This window comes from Falco peregrinus, chromosome 18 (assembly GCF_023634155.1).
Source record: "Falco peregrinus isolate bFalPer1 chromosome 18, bFalPer1.pri, whole genome shotgun sequence".
Classification (NCBI taxonomy): domain Eukaryota; kingdom Metazoa; phylum Chordata; class Aves; order Falconiformes; family Falconidae; genus Falco; species Falco peregrinus.
This window is the reverse complement of record NC_073738.1, coordinates 4,964,784-4,984,575: the sequence shown is the minus strand read 5'-3', so window position 1 is coordinate 4,984,575 and position 19,792 is coordinate 4,964,784. Positions and strand designations below refer to the sequence as shown.

Genomic DNA, 19,792 nt, shown 5'->3' with positions numbered 1-19,792 from the left:
AAATTCGAGTTTAATTGGCCCTCCCTCCTACTGCGAAGCACATTACATTTTTATTCTGTGTTAGCTCAGCTGGCAAGAGGAGAACATCATGGAGAACCTGGAGTTTCTCTAGCCCTGATGGTACTTGTGTGGGAGACCCACACAGGGTGCTCCTCACCCCCCCTTAGACGAGATGGTGTTGATACCTTCAGGAGGAGCCTGTATCCCACCTCTGTACTATGGGCAGGAGCACTTAGGGTAGAAGAGGAGACAAAAAAGCCCCCAGCTGCCCCAGGGACCTCTGTGGCCAGCGGGATGCTGAGCCCACTGCATCGTGAGATGGAGAGTGGCTGTGCTGGGGTTGTCTTTTCCAAACGATAAACATGCCCCAAAAGTCCTTGTGAGAGGAACTAAAGTAATTTTAATCAAACAAGGCTGAGAATACACACACTTCTCCAGCTACAGAAAGCAAAGTCATGTCAGTCAGAGCAGACCATCAAGAGGAGAAGGAAAAAACAGTGATGGGAATACAGATGATTCTGTTTGGGTTTTTTCTTTGGTTTTTTCAATTTCCAGCTTCTTTTCCATCAAAAATGACCCCGCTTTAGAAAAATCCAAATTGAACATGTAGCACATCACTTTTTGGTAACACCACTTATATGTATGGTGAAAAAAGCTTCCTGGGGGCATTTCCCCTTCTCTGTAGCCACCAGCTGTTTATTAACTCCTACCAAAGCACCCAGCAGAGAAATCAAAGTGACCCACAGTGGGGACACACAAGTCTCCTCCTTGTAGGGCATCAGCAGAAAGTGGCTGTAAAGCTGGGAGCTGCCAGGTTCCCCATCGCGTAACACTGGGGGTCCTTTTCTCACCCACATATTGGATAAGGGGCAGTTTCTGGGGCTGGTGGTGATGGATGAACTTGTACAAGGACTGAAGGCCACCCCACGTGCAGGGGAGGGTCCTCGTTGTGGTCGCTGTCACACCGGGAGCTGTCGCTCTCAGCACGTTGTTGGAGGCGATGGGGTAGTTCTGGGTTTAGCTGCACAGTAACCATGCAGGTTGGAAATCTCAGTGGGAGGGAGAGAGGAGGAGTTTGCTTCAAACTATTGAACTTCTCAAACGTTTAAAGAAACTGGAGGTTTTTGCCTCTGCCTCCCTTTAATGAAAAAAAGAAAGATTTTATTCCTTTCTGGTGGTGTATCCTGAGGAAATCACAGAGTCCTACAATGTCAAAGATGCTTGAATCTCCCCAGGGCAGGAAATGTTTATGCCTGTTCTTTATAGTAGGGAAACTGAGGCACAGAAGTGTGAATGGACTCATGCCAGACCCTGTAGGGCTCCAGTGGCAAAATCCCTGGGATGCAGAGAGCAGACTTCGCTCTAACATCTCTGGCACCCCTCCCCGTGCCTGAGCATCCCTAGACCTCATATGGAGTGGGGAAAACCTGGCTCCGAGGAGGCCAGGGCACAACCCTCCACTTGCATGGACCTCTCTGCTCAGCTCCTTTTGGACCACGTGAAACAGGGCATCGGGGGTGGATCAGGGACTTGGCAGCTGCACAGGAGATGATCTGAGGTCCCTGGCATGGGGGAGGGAAGTTGCTGCTCCTCCAAGGCACTTAATCCCAGCGTTGGGAATGATTTGGCCCCATCCCCTGTGTAAAAGCAAGGAGCAGCTTTGGCACCGAGCCCGCTTGCACAGGTAAAAGCAGGGCAGGGAGGAGGGGAGCAAAACCACGGCATGTCCCTACAGTAGCTGCCCCTGGGGAGCTCAGCCACTGCCTCACTGTGGAGGTCCCTCACCTTTCCATCCCCGAGCAGGGGCATGGGCCTGAGGGCCAGGGGCTTTGCAAAGACCTGCAGATCCATCTGGGCTGGACCAGACCATAGGATTAACTAAACCTCACGCCTTCCTTCAGACCAGACCACTACCATGTGGCTGTTCAGAGCCCCTGGGACCCATCCCCACCCCTAGCAAGGCTCCGTCCCCTCTCCCACCCCATTACTCTGCCTCACATCCTCAGTGTCGAGATGAGAAATGACCTGGTCAGACCAAGCGGCAGTTACAGGACATCCCAGGGATGCAGCAAGGTGCAGGGGAAGGGCTGGAAGGGCTCAAAGAACCCCGGTGGTACAAAAACACAGCCACATAAAGCAACATCTGAAATCAGTCCAGGGGCTCTTCATCCATCCCTCATCGACCCAGAGGGTTTGCCACCCCCAGCAGCATCCCATCATGCACTCACTGGAAGGCTGACACAGCTTCCCAAGGGATTAGCCCCATAAACTGTCCCAGCAATGTCCTAGTGTCCTGTCACCTCAAAGCAGTGACAAACTCAAGAGAGGCAGTGATGGGACATGGGGCATCATGCCCAGGATGGAAGCAGGCAGGGAGGCTGCTGCAACCTCTCTGGGCTGTCCTGGCTCCTTCTGCCACCCCAGCAGGTCACAGCGCTGCCAGGGAGATGACAAAGCAGCACCCCAGCTGTCCTGACCCACAGGGCTGCCCCAGCAAGGGGGACAGGAGCTTCTGCCGGGTTTCCCATATCCGCAGCGAGCTGGCGTGCCCTCTGCAAGACCAGTGGGTGCAGGCAGGACCTGGCCCCTGTGCTGCTCCGTGGCAGGGGTCCCATGCAGTGGGGACGCCAGCTCCCCCACCCCGTACGGCAGCTCCCTCCCCGCTCAGACAGCTGTGGACTGCTTGATGCTGTGGAAGCTGACACGGGTCGGGGAGGTGGGGATGGACATGGCCCGAGCCACGCGGGCGCGGATGGAATGTTTGTCCTGCCATCGGTGCCACCGCTTCCGTACGGCTGATCGGACCTGGGGGAGTGAGACAGAGAAGGGGACATTAAGTCACCACACAGCTCTCTGAAGCTGTCCAGGGGCATCGGCCATCCCCAGTCTTTCAACCAAAAATGCTATCAAACCCCTGCCAAGTTCCCTGGGGGCAGGGAGGGTCCTGGGAGCCCCTGTCACCTCCGGGGACACCCAGCCTTGTTTGATGTGGTGCCCGTGAAATGCAGCCCTTGCAGTTGTGAAGAGAGATGAACCAAACTGACGGTGCCTTTGAGCACAAAATGGAAATGAAAAGAAGAAATAAATCTGAGCGGGGGCTCTGCAGGGAAGCCAGCACCTCACCCGCTGCATCGGATGCTGCAAGGGGCTAAGAGCGGTTTGAGCAACGGTTGGGAAAGTTTTATGGCTTGTCTGCTTCATACTAGTGGCATTTCTTCAATGTTAATTCTGCCCTACAACAGCCCACATGCTTTGTATGGCAGGTAAATAGTGAAGAAATGCCTTTTCATCGACTGCAGCGTGGGATGGCCCTGGGAGATGGGTGCTGGATGGTGCAGTTGGGTGAACACCAAAATCTGCCACCAGCCCAGCTGGAACTGAGAGATGACAGAGCATGAATTGCATGGTGTGACAGCCCTGGTCCCATCCCTTTTCCTCCTGCATCAATTGTATACTATTTGGTAACAAAGCAAGCTTGCCTGGAGCAAACTCTCCTGAGCCAGCAATGGTGCAAGAGCATTTGGTAGGAGGCAGAGGAAAGAGCTGCCCAAATAACTGGCCTCTGCTCTCACCTCCTTTGCTTTCTGCTGTCTGGGTTTTGGGTCGGAGCCTGGGAGGTGCCCTTGCCCATGTGCCAGGTATCCACATGTTTATGGGGATTGCCTTGGAGAAGGATTTCCTAGGGATGGGGGGACCCCTGGCTCTTCTGCTGCACCGAGTCACACAGATGCACCCCTAAAGCAGCTGTTCTTGGGGGTGGATTTCCCTCCTCCAGAGGAGGAGACTGCCAGTGTCCATTCCCCTCTGGGCACAGTCTCGTGCTGCAGGTATCCCTGGAGCCAGAGGTAAAGCACCAACGCTGACCAGCAAACGCCTTCAGCTGGGGAACTGGGTGCCAGCACCCTCCAAGCCCTGTGCAGGGGCTTGGATCTGCCTGCAAGGAAGAGTATAGACCCCCCAGCCCCCCGTGCTCACCTCGCTGTTCAAGAAGCAGTAGAAGACAGAGACGAAGAAGCCCTGCAAGGAGACAAGCTGGAGTCACTGTGGAGCTCCAGCCAGCAGGCACCCCAGGCTCAGAGGCTTTGGAGCAACCCCAGGGTTTGGGGCTGTCTGGTTTTGGGAGGGGGCAGAAGCAGGGCAAGGCATCAGCCAGGACAGGCTCCTCCACACCTCTTGGTGGGGGAACTGGGACGGGGACTGGTGCTGAGGACCATACCTGGAAGGACTCCAGAAAGGAGTTGAAGTAGATGAAGACAATCCTGGAGATCTCATCCTCCCCCGGGTTGACAAAGAACAGCATGTAGGTGATTCCCAGCAAGGGCAGCAGCACCAGCGTGGCCTTGACTGCTTTCCTGGGGAGAGAACATGGACCTGAGCTGCCGCAACATAGCCCTGGGCACCAGGAATCTCCCCATCCCACCCCCAGCACCAGCACGGCTGGGATGGGACCGGCTGAATCTGGGCAAACCAGTGACCGGGGGAGGACAGAGCAGAGCTGAGCTGTTTTCCAAAGTGATCCCCAAGTGACCGGGCTGGTGTGAGCACTGGGCACCTTCTGTGGCTTCTCCATCCACAAAAGGGCAGTGGGTAGCGAAGGCTTGACCTTGAGCTGGCGTGAAATGATTACTTGGCTGATCTAAGGCTCAATTTAAAAGGAATTAAGGGGGGTAAAATAATTCACACCCTTCAATATGGGTTTCTGGAAAACTCAGCTAATTAATTTGATATCTTTTTCTTGATAAGATTACAAGTGCAGTTTGTGGAAAGTAATATTGCTGGTACAAGAGTGAGGGAAGGATTTGGGCTTGGCATCTCATTCCTTTGGATTAAGGGACAAGAAATTTTGCTTAAAGATCCTGGTAACAGACAAATTCCAACATTAGCTGAACACAGGAAAAGTCATCCCTGGCAGGGCTGGGCTAGGCAGGGATGGGGCCTGGGACCTGTCCTGCATTGCTGGCCTGGAGGAGAACCACAGCCACTGACACAAACTGGCAGATGGCACAGAGGAGCTGGAAGTAACTGAGGACATGAGCATCTTCAGGCTGTCAAACTATGGGACAGCACATGCACCGGTGCACTTCTCCAGGGGAGCAGCCATGTAGCAGGGGATCCATCAGCTTTTCACCAAAAGCCATCGCCTAAGGTGAGCAGGAGCCCTCCAGGGCTGTCCCTTGTCTAGTTTAAGCATGACTGAACAGTTTGTAAGTTTTTTCTGTCCCACAAAATGTTTATGGGAAATGAAAATGTTCTGCCCAAGGGTGAAAAATGTTCCCTGCCAAAATCAGGCAAATGCTGGAAACCCAAAAGTCTCTCAGAACTGCTGAGGCCAAGCAGCCTATTTCAATAGCCTTGATCTTTGCTCACCCCAAGCTGAATCCTTCATCCCAGCTCAATACTCCCAGATGAGGGAAGCTGGCATTTCCCAATGACAGCATCCAAATTTTTCCATTCTCAGCTGAAAAAGCCACCCTCAGCCCCAAACCTGCTTCTTTTACAGTACGATTCCCTGATTCCTGCCCAGAAAGCAATCCAGAGAGGAGCATTGAGGAAGACCAAGGTGTCTTCTCCTGTTCTGGGTACTTCAGATGGCTGCTCTGACTGTGCACCTCCCAAGTTGTCTGCAAAATATTCCCCAGCAGGGAAGGGTTAAACTTTCCTGCCCTGTGCTGCTGGGAGAGCTGCCTTCTCCTTGTGAGGAGGTGTTTGGGTGGCATCGATTCATTCCTCCTTCCTCAGCCTTTGCTTTGCTGCCAAGTGTGGTCCAGTTCTCACCTCTGTGCCAGGGTTTGCAGCTCCGAGCCCGGGCAGCTGCTCGGGTCCCACCACAACGGGCTTTTGCCAAGGGACTCTGCTCCCAGCGGCTGCCTTCGACGGCAGATCCAACCATCCACGTTCTCCATCACAAAGCTCTCACCGTCCAGGATTTTTGAACCAGATGCAATAGCCACATGCCTCCGAAAAGCATTTGAGGTGCTCTTCGCTGTCTCTCCATGCTCCCACCCCCTTGACATTTAGCTGACGGGGCTGTCCCTGTCCCCTGTAACCATGCTAAGGCAGTTTCTAGATCTGCTTTCTGCAGGGTCATCACGCTCTTACCTGTACTGGATTGTCTCTGACGTGGTTGAAGCCCGGAGCTTTGTCATGAGGATTCGGACGATGTTGAACAGAAAGATAAAGTTGATCTCGAAGGAAAGGGGCACCTGGTCAGTGTCTGCTCCCCCAGCCTTTCCTCCCGTTGCCGCAGCGGAGGGAACGGGCTGTGCCAGGGGGAATGGGAACGTTCCCTCTTGACCCTGACCTGCTGCCTTCCACGCACTGGATCAGGGCATCTGCGTTTATCGTTTTTAAAGCACTTTAGCAATAGCATTTAGGAGTGTTTTCAAGGGAGAGGGGCAGTAGGGCACGCCAGGAGGTGGGCAAAGAAGGGCAAACATTAAAGGAAGGGCTGAAGGTGAAAAAAATTGGAAGGGGAGGAGGAATAGAAGGCAGCAAAGGGATTTTGGGAGAATGGCTGCCATCGCAGCAAGGAGCTGCTTGGCCACTCTCCCGGCTGCCGAACTGCTAATGAGGGCACAGGAAGGCAGCACTGGGAGCGGAGCACAATTGACACAGATTAGAAGTGGCCGGGCTACCTGATGGGCTGGGAAATGAGAAGACGCTCAATTATTCAGCGAGGCCGTTTGGTGCTGGTGATTAGCCCTCCTTTGGGTTTTCTCAGCATTGGGCAAGGAGGGAGGGAATGCTGTGGGACCTCGTGCATGGCTTTCCCCCTGCCAACACAGGTTGGACCCCTGCCACTACTGCGTGTGGCTTGCCACTGCTGCTCTTTGTCCCTTCCCAAAAGGGCAAAGCCCCAGCAAATTATGCTCCCTATAAGCCCTGGTTCAAGCATCGCTGCTTAGCCAAGGGACAGGAGAGATGTGATGTGGATCAGGGAATGGAGCTGAGGTCCCCAGGCTGCTGCGAATGCTTGGCAAAGCACCAACCTGCACCCAAAGCACCCAAAGCACCCTGCCAGGGCAGGGATGGAAGGACTTACTGGCACACGTGGGAGTCTGCCAATGGGAGCATCCCTATCCGAGGACTTTCTAGTCCACCCCAAGCCGGCAGGATCCGTGCCCGCTATTTCCCATCAGGGGTTAGGTGCCCAAACTGGTGAAGTTTGGGTGAGGGGAGCCGGGCTTGCAGGCCGAGCGGCATCACTGCTGTGGGGCTGTGTAACTGCCAGCAGCAGGGAGAAGCTCAGGAAGGGGGCAAGACCCTGTCTGGGAGCAGCTGCGTCCCATGTGAGGGGGAAGGACCCCATATTTAGAGGGGATTTAGCGAGCAGGGCGCTTTCCTCTTACCAGCAGCACCAGGATCATGGGGCCTTGGTAAATGTAGTCGGTATAAATTCCCGCTCGCTTCCCAAACCAGCACCTGCGAGGCAAGGACAAGCGGTGTCAGGGACAAGCCATGTCGGGGACAAACCTGCAGCGTGAGCAACCTGGATTTACTCCTGCCCTCGCACACTCTCTGTAAGTCACTGTCCATGGGGTGAAAGCACTACAGCTTCAACTGCTGTAGCCCAGGAACGCGGTATATGGAGGCACATGCGGGTGTTCATGGGCTCCATGGGGATGTGGAACTGGTTATTGTAGAATGGGCAGGGACAACCTCACAGGCACACAGGTCTGGGCCGGCTCTGACCCCAGCAAATCCCACGGGAGCTCCCACACGTGTACCCGTGTCCTGGGAGCACCTTGTTGGGCTCTGTTAAATCGGTGCCATGCCTGCACGTAGCGCAGGGCTGCTGAAGTCAGGAGACAAAACTTGCCCTGGAAAACAGGACGAGCTGCCGCTCATCCAAATGGTCTCCTCTGAACTTCCCAGCCCGCCCGACAAACTCTCAGGTGTCTGTTAAGACCTCCATTAGCAAGTCCCTGTGAAAACGGCTCAGGTGGCGGTGTTTTGTATCTCTGCCCATAGATTAAATCCCAGCTCCATTTAGCAAACATGTTGTAGGAGCTCGGGCTTAATCTTGCCTTTTCCCCCTTAAACATCTCATTTGCCCTTTGAAGAGAAGAACGCAGCAGCAGGCAGCTGCAGGCAGGGCGGCAGAGAGCCTGAAGGTGGGATAAAGGAAAGAACAGAATAATATTACCTTTTTTTCCTCCCACCCTTTCCATGTACCCTGCCTTGTGCCAGCCCTTCCAGGCAGGATCCGTGCCTGCTGCAGCCCCTGGCACGACTGATCCCTGGGGAGCTGGGACAGGAAGGAGAAGGGGAATGAGAGCAATCAGGCTCACTTCTCGTTGTCGTAGTACAGCTTCCCGATGGCCCAGGCGACGATGATGGGAAAGGGGATACCTGCAGAGGAACATGCAGGTGAATCTCAGGGGTGCAACGTTGCCACCAAACTGTGCTGTAACAGCGATTCTCTCACAGAGGATAAACCATCGAGTGAGATGAATTGACCATGCAAATCCCATCCTCCTGCTCCCAGCAGCCTTTTTGCAGATATTTGGGTGAAAGAAGAGCTGGAGCAGAAAAGGGAGGTGGGCATCACCCATCACTCGACCCCTGCACACCCGGTGGGTGAAGGGTACATCCTGGCACTTACACCAGCCGATGCAGATGAACATCCACTTGCGGAGCTTGTCCGTGGAGTAGGTGAGCACGATGGCCGTGTGCAGGTAGCAGCCCTCACCGAACATCCAGAAGAAGTTGGTGACATGGAAGTAATTGTATGCAGCAGTGACCAAGCGGCACCAGACCTGCCAAGAGGGTTAGGAGGAGACACGGGGGCTGAAGAGAGGAGCTCTGTGTTACAGTGGTGAAACATGCACAAAGCAACACAGACCCCAGCACAGCAACTGAACCCATGATTCTCACAAGCCTGAGTTGTCCTGCAGCCACCAGGAAGCCCTGTTTGGCCCCTCAAGCTGCTTTTATGGCCTCATCTTTAGGATCCTCAAGCTCCCCACACACCCCAGCCACTCGGGGTGGGCTCCGACTGCCTGCCTGGCAAAGCTGCACCTACCACATTGCTCTCGTGCACCTCTGGGTTCATGGTGAGCTGCACCACGAACCACGTGGCATTGCGTAGGATGAAGGCTGTGATCAGGTTCCAGTGGATGATGTTCCTCAGGCACCGGATGCTCCTGGGGAGGGGGGGACAAGGGACCATCAGAGCATGGTGGGTGGCTGGGGGCCAGTCACATGTGGGCTGGGGGACACGGCTGTTTGTGGAGCTGCCTGTCTTTGCTGGGACCCCAGGGGTAAGCTGCTGGGGCTGTGCCCTGGGTAAGGTGGGCAGGATCAAGACCAGGAGGTGGAAGGCACCAAGGAGGACCCACTGCATCCATAGCAGAGTGTTTCAAAAGAGGAACAGGAGGAAAACAACCCTGAGATAGACATGATCCCTCCAGACTGGAGAGCAACAGCCATGGGGGAGGATATAGCAAAAGACAGGGGCTGGGTCCACCCCCAGCCTGTGGGGGTGATGTCTCTAGGCTCACCCCCCCAGCAGGAACATGGCAGCGGGTCGGGTCACTCACCGCAGGCGCATGAAGAGGACAAAGGCCACGAGGAGGGCCCCCAGCGAGACACAGTGCCCCAGGTAGTTGATGATGACAGCGATGTGGTAGTGCAGCTTGCTCTTCTTCTGGTGGGGGGAGGTGGGAAGGGGGTCAGCAGCAGCCCTGGGTACCACCACAAACCCATCACCTCTGGGAGCCCCACTGCAGATGCTGGGCCCTTTTTCAGAAAGCAACTGGAGCCCACCTGGTGCAGGGCAGTGGAGAAGGGCTGGAAGGGGACGGGGCTGGTTGGATGGGGCTAACGTGGGCAGGAGAGGCACCAACCTGGCCCTGGCAAAGGGCTCAAGCATTTCACATCCTACCCGTGCCAGGGCAGCTCACTGCTGCTGCCCCTACATCAGCCCGGCTCAGCACGGGACATCCCCAGCCCACCATCCGGGGAAACCCTGCTGTATCTGGTCCCAGCTCACTGGCAATGTGGCATCTGGTGTCTCGGTTCATTCCCAGTTGCCCTGAGGGCAGCCGAGAGGCTGGGATGAATTTGGGCAGAGGGAGCAGGGGATCTCAGGAAGGTGTGAGTGATAATTAAATTAATTGATTGCTCCTGCTGTTAGGCACTCATCCAACCTGTGAATTAGCAATTAACTGAGTGAGAAAACCATTCCTGGCAAGAGATATCAGCATCTTAAATACCAGAGGTGGTATCAGCTGCAAATGAACAGCCCATATCTCTTCTCCTCTGCTCTGAGGGGGGGCTTGACCTACTCAGGGGCTTATAATTCTTGTTCTCCATTTTTTTTATCCCTTTCAGCTTCCTAAACATCTCCTTTATTTCATTGCTGACAGGGAGGGTTGGGGTTTACACTGAGAGCTTGGGGCTGGGGGAGGCTGGTGGGGCTGGAGGGCACGCTGATCTGCACCCAGCAGCCCTAGGACCAGGAGACCTGACACTGCAAATCCTCTTGGATTTTTAACAGGGATGGAAACGGGCATGGCTTTAACTTTGGCAGGGAATAAAAATGCAAATCCAGAAAAGTGTGTGTCACATATACTGCATGCCACCTTTTATCTGGGGTGCTGCCACAGCCCACAGCTCCCTTGGGCTATTCCTGGGTGCTGTTGTTCTTCAAAACTCCATTGTCTGTCCCTCACCCTCCCCCAAGAGCCCAGCCAAGGGACTACCAAAGTCCTACCTCTTCGCTGAGGATCTCCTGGCACTGGGAATAGTTGACCCGCACTGCCCAGCTCCCGTTAGCGAGGCATTCCCTGTAGCCATTATCTGAAAGAGAGCGTGTCCGTCGCACAAAGATGTGACCACCTGGTGGTTGTCACTAGTCAGGTGTCACTGGCATCAAACCAGTGGCATATTTTCCTTTGAAGCCAGCTCAGGTTGCAACTGCAGAACCAAAGCCCTTGGACCATTTCAGACTCACTCAAGGGCTTTGGGTCTGCACCAGCTCTGCCCCTTGGCACTGGGGGACCCCGACACCTCCCACTGCCGAGATGCAGTGGGAGCAGCACTAGTTCCACTCTCCTTTTCCCCTCCTCTGTGCTGTTTGCTCAAGCCATCACGTGCCACCCTGCTAGCGCTGCTGCAGTGGCAGCATGAAGTTCTCACTTCTCTCCCTGCATTAGGAGCTTTTTTTGCCTCCCAGCCAGGATGGTGAGTGGTAAGGCTGTTTGGGAAGGAACAGCCACAGCAGCCCCGGGGCAGTATCCGATTAACGTCAACAGTGGGGTGATGCCAGCACTGGGACGATGCTGGGCTTCTGCTATTAACAGGAGAGACCATGAGCCTCATCAGGGTGATGGGATGGGACAGGGATGGCATTGGCTCTTAGGCAGGCAGAAGTATGGATTAATGCAAAGAGACTCGTGCAATGGCATAAGAAGTCCCACAAAGCAAGAGCTGCACGCATGCGATCTTCCACTGCTGCAAAGAAAGTGTCGGAGAGAGAAATAGATGTTTTCTGCAGGAAGCAAGATGTTTCTTTCATCAAAAGCAGCACTTGCGTGGTCAGAAACTCAGCCATGTGCTAGGAATGGCTCTAGGCACTTTTCAGATGTCTTCACTTTGTCCCCAGCTCCCAGCACATCATTGGCAGTGACAATGCCGGGAGGGGACGAGCCACGAGGTCCCCCAGTCCCTGCTCAGCTGGGTTGCCACCTCCAACAACAGGGCAGGCTCGCTCCTCTCCCCCTGTCCCCAAGATGGGGACATCAGCCCTGTCCCCCTTCGCAGGGGCATGTCCAGGACGAGCTGCTTGTAAAGCTGCTGCTGTGAAACCTCCCTCCCTGAAATTCGGGATATGAGGGTGGGCTTTTTTCTTTTTTGGCTGATGGATCCCACAGAGCCCCCGGGGGGCTCTGTACTCATGCCCCCACAGCCCCTGATGCACATGGCTGGCTGAACTCCCCCACCCTTTGCCCACCGTGTGCCCACCAGCACCGGTCATCTTACTCGTGGTGTTGTACCGCACGCCATAGAAGTACTCGGGGCAGGGGCGAGCTACCAGCTGTCCCACCGCGCTCCGGGGCCAACACGTGCCGATCAGGTCTACCGAGGCGTTGCACTGGGGACCTGCAGGGAAAAAGGGTGGAGGGTTAGTGGTGGTCTGTGGGCCACCATGAGCCACCTCCAGGCTGTTGAAGGGCCAAGGTCTGCCAGGAGAGCTGGAGCTGTGGTCCTGGCTGAGCTGATGGGTTGTTGCAAGCTCGGCCCCCCCAAAGACCCTCATGGCAGACACCAAATGGGGTCTGTGCCAAGGTTCCCCAAGGGCTGGTTGATCCATCCTGGCCACGACTATTGCCCTGGACCTGTCTGAGCCCCTGTAGTAAGCTCAGCTCTGGCACAAACCTGGTTTTCTGTCCTGGCTTCCCAAGTCAGCTTGGAGTTCCCTGCCTCTGGTCTTCCAGCCCTGCTCCTTTCTTCAACCATGGCTTTGGCATCCAGCCCCACAACAGCCAGCAATAAGCTAGATATTCCCTTTTCTCGTGGAGACTGCAGCCTGGTCTGACGCTGAGCTGGTGGGACGCTCCTTAGGGCCCCTCCAATTCTCTCACACCTCCTGGCTGCAGGAGCTCCTTCCTAGCTGTTCCTGTTGGTCTCTTCCAGCCTTTCCCAGGAAGAAAACTCCAAGTCTGCTGCTGCTATTTCAGATTTCAAGCAGGACTTGTGTGCTTTTCCCAGCTACACAAGTATGCTAACGTAGGCATTAGGTAGGCCAGATTGCAGGCTTTTTTATGTATAATTTGTATATATTTAGAACAACATGTACTGTAGCTAAATATGTCCTAGCTACATTTCAAAGTGAGGTTGGAAGCAGAACGGCTGTAATATCCACAGAACACAATCCTTGACAAGCAGCAGGCAGATGGGCAGCAGAGCCTGGAAGGGGCAGAATTCAGTGCAAACCACTCCTGGGTACCAGCAACACGTGTGCTGTCAGCGCAGAGGCAGGCGTTGCCATTTCTGAGACAAAACACCCCAATTCACAGCTCTGGGGGTGTGAATGCAGCGTTTCCTCTCCACCCGGACCCAATTATTTGAATGACTTTCCCAGAACTTCCAATGGATAGAGCTGGCTAAAGAGTGACCAAGCAAAATACTGTTTTATTAATATGATGAAGGTTTTCATGGAGGAATATCTGTTTTCATTGGTTATCTGAAAAATTAGGACCTTGGTTTCTTGGGATGTTCTCAGAGCAAATTTTCAGTGTGAAGGAAAGGAGGGTTTTCCTCAAGAGTCTTTGCAAGGGAAAACAATTTCCAAGCACGTGAGCTGGGGAAGCATCAGAGCATGGTGAGCATTACCTTCTGCCTTCCATAGCTTGTGATGAGAAATTAATTTTAATGGTGACCTTTGCTTTTAGGTTTGCTAATGTGTATGGTTGCTGCAGCAACCTTCACTTTCAGTTAACTGGTTTAAGCTTGTCTTTCTTAGGAAACAAGGTGCATTTAATCACGTGTAGTGTGCGTGTCTATGCGTATCTGCATCCATTAGTGTTTGTTGAGCTCCTTAGTTGTTTTGACCCAAATCTGACAGAGAAATAGAGGGTCACAGAAAATTAAGTGCCTGTATAAAAATTTATGATAGTATTTATCCAGGTAGGGAAAAGACAACAGGGAATTGCTTCAACTGAGGACAAAATTATATTGCAAGCGCTCTCCCTGTTAGCCACCTGGGAATTCACCCATGGGAGATGTTGCTTGAATATCTGGAGCAGGAAAAGCTTCACTTGGAATAACCCAGCACAGAAAAATGGGGTTTGCACAGTCCCAAAGCCCAGAGTAGCTCATGCAGTCCTTGAAAACCCTCCCTGTGTCCAGTGGGGCTGCGCACAAACTCCATTTTCTCTCTGTCTTCTCATGCCTCAGTTTCCCTCCCACGTCCCAGATGCTGTGCTGGGGCACAGAAGCAGACTGCTTGGGGTGGGGGGGCAAGCAGGAAGACTCAGTAATTAAAAGTCAGTAGAGCCAGAGAGCAGTAGCAACGTACCCTCTCCATCAGTGAAACAAAACCACAGCGATGCAATTAAGAACCAAACCCAAGACAGATTCAAGGAAATGATGTGGTCAGATAAAGGTGGCATCATTCTGCTACACATCTGCTCAAGCCTGGATTTATTATCTCCGCATTTCTCCAAGGAACTTAATTTACTGCTGCTTGGCCCTGCCATCAAAGCGCCGGTGGACGCCCACCAGGTGACAAAAGGAGTGGATGGCTCTTGCAAGTCCCCCCGTGGCAGGGCTGCAGGGTAAAGGTGGAGCAGCATCACCAGATCAGTCCCCTCCTCGTCGTGGGTCAGGATTGTGGGGTGGGGTGACATTTGGGTTTGGGGGCTGCCTTGGACGAGCAGAGCAGCAGGTTGTAGCAGGCTCCTGGGACCTCGCGCTGTGCACAGCAGGCTTTGCCCCAGCACCATGGTAGGCAGTGTTGTGAGGTCTGTCCCATCAGTTTTTAACCTGGTGGGTAGCTGTAATATTTTTCCTGGGGTCACACCGAGAACCGCCTTGATGAAGAAGAGCTGAAGAAAGCAGATGCTGCTCATTCTGCTCTCTTCAGCACACACGGGGGGGAAAAAAAAAAAAAAATCATCTCATGCTGGAGAAGGGTTAAGTAAAACAGCGAAGGCGATGAGTGCGGTGAGGGCTTCGACATCCCTCTGCCCAGCATGACAGTGTGCTCCAGCTGTTCCCCAGTGGCATGAAGCCTCCAGCACTTAGAGCACTATTTAGCATGGAAATTATATGTATCAGTGCTAAATGCTTTCATATCTGCTTTGCGGCCCATCTGTATTTGCAGGGGGATTATTCTCCCGGTTCTGCAGATGCCTGCTCTAGCTTCCTCAGCGCCGCTGGCTGCGCAGACACTTTTGGTCTTTGCAGCTTTACAGCAAGAAAGGTCAATGAATTTCCTATCTGCACCAAGACCCCTGGTTTGGCTCCCTCCTGCACAGAAGCATGACATTTGGGGTAGGAAGGAGCCGCTCCTGCTTTAAGACAGGGAATGTGGCACTGGGGGAGTCACTCGAGTCCCTTCGCGCCGTTTCATTCGGGTTGTGCTGCTTTGGAGCCGTACAAAGCGTTTGCTTTCTTCTGAAGAAAAAAAGTACCTGTCCAGGGACTTACACTGGGACAACTATACCACAATAACTGTCTCAGGATAGCTGTAGCAATATCCCTCCTGTTTATACAAAACATCCTCCTCCAGCCTGCTTCCACCACTTGGGAGGCCCCTGGGATGGCTCCAAGCTGAAGCCACGCAGCCATGTGAAGCCTGGCAGGGAAAAGCTCTCCAGTCCCAGCTAATCTGCCAAGAGGTTTTGAGCAAATTTAAAGAGGATGGAACATGTTTATCCTGGGCCAGCACCACCAGACGTGTGGCCACAGTGCTCTTGAGCCAATGCCAGGAGGTCTGAAGTGTTACTGTACCGTCAAACCATTGCTAGGGTGATGTGAAGAGGACTAAACCAAAGGTGGTGCTGATACCGCCGTGCTGGTAAACACGTCCTCATCTCACACGGGGCAAAGCTCTGCACCAGCGCAGCATCCCGGCTGGCTGCTGTGCCCCCAGTGATGCTACAGCTGCCCCAAGGGCGAAGCTTCTCTCTCCTTGTGCAATGCAAAGGGGCCAGGAGTGCTGGTGGGAATCTCTGAATCACAGGCTCATTCCTGTGGTTGGGAGCGGTGGGGTTATTCACCTAAGGTGTCTCAGGAAGCTGAGTAACAGCTGAAAGGTGTGCGCTCATATCTCTACCTGTCCTGAGCTCTTACTCAACCACAGTTATCTCATCCCATCCCTGCAGCCAGCGTGCAGAAGATCCTTTGTCCCTCCCAGGCAGCTCCACCACACTGGTGGAGCAGGAGGAACCATTTCACACCTTATTGCCCCAAAGCCAGGGCCTTTGGGGGATGCCCAAGGAAGGGTGGCTCCATCCCAGCTGTGGAGTCACTCAGGTGCTAAATGCTTGAGTAACACCTTGAGGGAAACGGCACTGGGGGACAATTTGTGTTAACGCAGGGTTGAAACTGGAGTGGTGTTGCTGCTTGCTTGCCCCCTGAGTTGGGGCTGGGCACTCTGTATGGCTGGGAGCAGCTGTGGTTGCCTCAGAATACTCAGATCCTTGTCCACACCCTACCTCCAGCACTGCTTTTGGTGGCATTAGGTGTTTCTGTTTACCCTTGTAAGAGTCCAGTCCTTAAAACATCACCAGCAATCCTCCCAAGCATTCCAGTTCCATGATCCTCAATGTAAAATAATTACACAGGCTAATTAAGTGTTATGATAGCAAAGTGTCCTTGTAATGAATTTTCGGCTTGTTGTTATTGACCATCACTGACTGTCCCCTTGGGTCTTTGCTGCTCTTCTGGAGAAGACTAAATTAGAGGCACCAAACCTAGCTTCTGCCATTGGTATTGATGCACTTGCTCAGTGTCGTCACTTCAGATGGATCCAGGTACGGTTCTGTGGAGCACATGTAGTTATGGAATATATGAGGTAGTGGGTCGGGTCTGGGACACATCCCGTTCTCATGGTATGACCCGTGGAGTGGTTGGAGTTGCATTATTACCAAGGGCAGCAGGAAGAGGCTTATTCCCTGCTCTTGGCTGGGTTTTGCTGGTGGGTGAGCGAAGCAGTGTAATCCCTCACCGGCAGAGTTCTCCTAGCAAAGGCTTCTGGTTTGGCTACAACTGAACAGGGTAGCTGGCAACGGTTTTACTGCATCCAGTCCAAAGTACAGTTTAGCTGCTGTAGCTGCTGCTCATGCTGAGATGTGCCAGGACACTGTTTTCTACCAGAAAACCTCAGCACCTTCTTCCCTCCTCCGCTACAATAAAATCTATGAATATAAGCAGGTTTCTATTGACATCCCTGTTTCCTGGATGATGGAGAAGAATGGCTTTATCGATGCTAGTGTACACTTCAGCTGCTATGATTTTCCATATAGGTGAGTTCGCATGTTTTGGTTCCCAAACCTGCCCCAGTATCACCACTCTCCCTCAGTGCCAAGTCCCTGCCAGGGCTCAATGCTTCTCTTTAGCCCCTGCTCATCTCCTTTATTAGTATTTCTGTGTTGATGGGAGAGATGCCAACGAGGCTGAAGGGAAAAGAGGCGCCCATGTTGTTAATTTGACCTTTATGAATTTAAATTCCAGTCTCTCCCCAGGGGAGTCAGTGAGTGAATCAAACAGCAGTGGCAGGAGAAGGGGCTGCTGGAGCAGTGTCAGCGGTCTGGGGAGCTGAGCTGGAGCAGGTGGGAAGTCTCTTGGTCAAACTGTCACCCGCTGTGAAACGTGTTTCCAAACCTGTCTGATAAAGTGCCCATGAAGGAAATGCTCTCATCGCTTGCTGCTCGCCTGTGCTTCTTAGCCACAGGCTTTTGCTATATCTGGACCAAGTTGCTTTGCTTTATTTAAATGCAAAGCTATGGTCCCTTCCCCTCCTTGGAAAAGCCTCCAGTTAAAAAAAAAAAAAAAAAAAAAAGACATTTCTATTCAGTTCTGCACAGCTTTGGTGTCATTTTCCTTTGCTTTAGGTGAACCTGCAGTGGCAGGAAAGGTTTCTTCCCTGGGAAAGAATCAGCTGTGCTCCCCCCCCTCTCTCTCTCTCTCTCCTGAGCCCATACACAGGATTGAGGATAACAATTTGTTGTGATAATGGTTTAACAGCTTAAAGGAGTGGATCGTGCAGTCAGGACCAGCCGGGGCTATTAGCAATTGGGTGCCAACTCCCTGGGCTGATCCAAGCTTGGGTGCTATGAATGTAAAACAAGCCCATAAGTGCTCTGAGCTCGCTCTGCTTGAGTGCTTTCTGCTGGGCTGCTTTGGAAAAGCCTCATCTATTAATTAGGAAGAGGCTCTCCCATCTGCTCAGATTCCCCTTTCCTTCCCCAGGGAAGTGCCGGGATGGGAAGCGGTCCTGCAGCTGCAGGGGGATGCTTTGCCCTGATGGGTGAAATGACCTTGTTGCTCCCTGACCGGCTTCGTGGCAGGGCAAGGCGAGAAGCAGCTGCGCACAGACCCCAGGGAGCTGAAATCATCAGGAAGACAAATTCGCGGTCTGAGGCATTCTGTAGGCTGGGAGCCCTTGGGACAAGCACCTATGCACCCCGCACAAGGGATGCTCATCCTCGCTGCATTCTTTTGCAAGCCTCATCTGGGAACTTCTTGGCTTCCAGATGTTTGAGGGTGCCACTGACCTGACTTTCCTGATGCACCACGTTGACCTCAAGTCCAGCCTGACATGATTTCTGCCTGGAGGAGGAAATATTCACCACTACTGAGGAAAGCAGCCTTTCTGGTGGAGTGGCCAGTTGTGCATGGTTGCCCACGTGTTCTAGCACTGGCCAGAAGTGGAGGCTCATCGAGAGGTATTTTTGACACATACCTAAAATCTCAGGTTGGACCATCACGCCTGTGCAGGAGCCTGAATGCCAAGGGACATTGCCCAGCATCGGGGACAGTGTGCTTAGAGGAAGATGGGTAAATCCGTGCTCATAAGAGGGCAGGACAAGGTAGCTCTGTGGGGCTCATCCCAGGATGAGGGTTTGCTTGCCCATGCCTGCACCCCATGAGTCTGGTAAGCATCCCCCCCGACCTGTCTCCACCACACTGTTGTGAGCAGAGACCTTTCCAGCTCAGTGCATGTGCCTCAGGGAGTGCTGGCACCCTGGCGATACCCCTGTCCAGCCATGCATCCTCATTAAAAAGTCTGAGATTAAATAATGAAGGGATTGGTGAGCAGAGAGGGGAGAAGAGCTCATGCTGGGCTGTTTTTCGGAGGAGAGGTGCTGCACACAAGCACAAGGCAGGGCGCCTCCATGCATCCGACTGATGCCCTGCTGAGCCGCGTGCCAGAGGACCAACTGGGCTTGTGTTACCAGCATGTGCCATTTCCCAGGGGTTGTGCAGACACTAACAAATTAAGTCTCATGGCCTCGCTGCAATTCTCATTAGCGTCATCCTAACAACCTTTCATGTTAAATAGCCTTGAAACAAAGTTTTCAGGTTTGTAAATATCCCTCCCTAGGAATTGCTGCTTGAATCAGGCAGGGCTTAAACGGACTCCAAGGATGAAGGCTGGTGCTGAGCTCCACTTCCCAAGCAGCAGGCATAAGACAATTAGTTTCATGTCTACCTCGTGTTCTAAGCCCCCTTGTGAAGCTGGAAGTGGCTCTCACATGCACCATCCCCATCCCAAATGAATGAATTACTCAGGGATGGCAGGTTGGATGCATGGAGTTTGCAAATCTGAAGCCTGACATGCTCCCTTGTCCCAGGGTGATGGGCACTGAGCTGCAGTAAATCCTGCTGGGATTCACACCAATAAATCCCTACTGAGCAAAGCAGAAAGCAGCACCCACTGCTTGAGGGCAGCGGCAATTTCAGGGCATGCCCATCAGCAAAGCCATGGCAGAAGTTCTGCCCACTCTCTACCCTCTCCCCTGGGCTCAGGAGGTTCCAGCAGTGGGCTGCAAAGGCCATGAGCTGGGCACGAGCAGGCTCTGGGACCTGCCTGCTGCCCCGGGTCATGCCACCAGGTCCGTGCATCACAAGAAGATCCTGTGGTGCTTGGCTGGTGCTTCTGTGGGTCAGAGCCCACAGCGCTGGACACATGTTGTGGCAGGGGAGACGAGAAGAAAACAAATGCCATTTATCACAGCCTAACGTGGCCAAGGACAGCCACCTGGCCGAGCGGAGTGATGAAACCTTCAGGGAGCAAAGCACATGAGTGATGACCAGGTTTTTTGTCTGCGCCATGGCC

The 19,792-nt window shown here is 53.4% G+C and overlaps 1 protein-coding gene across 1 annotated transcript in view; it reads right to left on the bottom strand.

Annotated features, from left to right (window-relative positions):
- Positions 1–390: 390 nt before the first annotated feature.
- CRHR1 (corticotropin releasing hormone receptor 1) overlaps positions 391–19,792 on the bottom strand; it is a 29,491-nt gene continuing 10,089 nt past the window's right edge. Inside the window, exons 3-13 of the mRNA XM_005238810.3 lie at positions 11,986–12,105; positions 10,718–10,803; positions 9,543–9,649; positions 9,026–9,146; positions 8,606–8,759; positions 8,292–8,352; positions 7,350–7,422; positions 6,100–6,185; positions 4,217–4,352; positions 3,976–4,017; positions 391–2,805 (exon numbers count right to left, since the gene is read on the bottom strand). Of these exons, the coding sequence (XP_005238867.1) occupies positions 2,665–2,805; positions 3,976–4,017; positions 4,217–4,352; positions 6,100–6,185; positions 7,350–7,422; positions 8,292–8,352; positions 8,606–8,759; positions 9,026–9,146; positions 9,543–9,649; positions 10,718–10,803; positions 11,986–12,105 (1,127 nt within the window). The 3' untranslated portion in view covers positions 391–2,664. The remainder of the gene's footprint in view (positions 2,806–3,975; positions 4,018–4,216; positions 4,353–6,099; positions 6,186–7,349; positions 7,423–8,291; positions 8,353–8,605; positions 8,760–9,025; positions 9,147–9,542; positions 9,650–10,717; positions 10,804–11,985; positions 12,106–19,792) is intronic.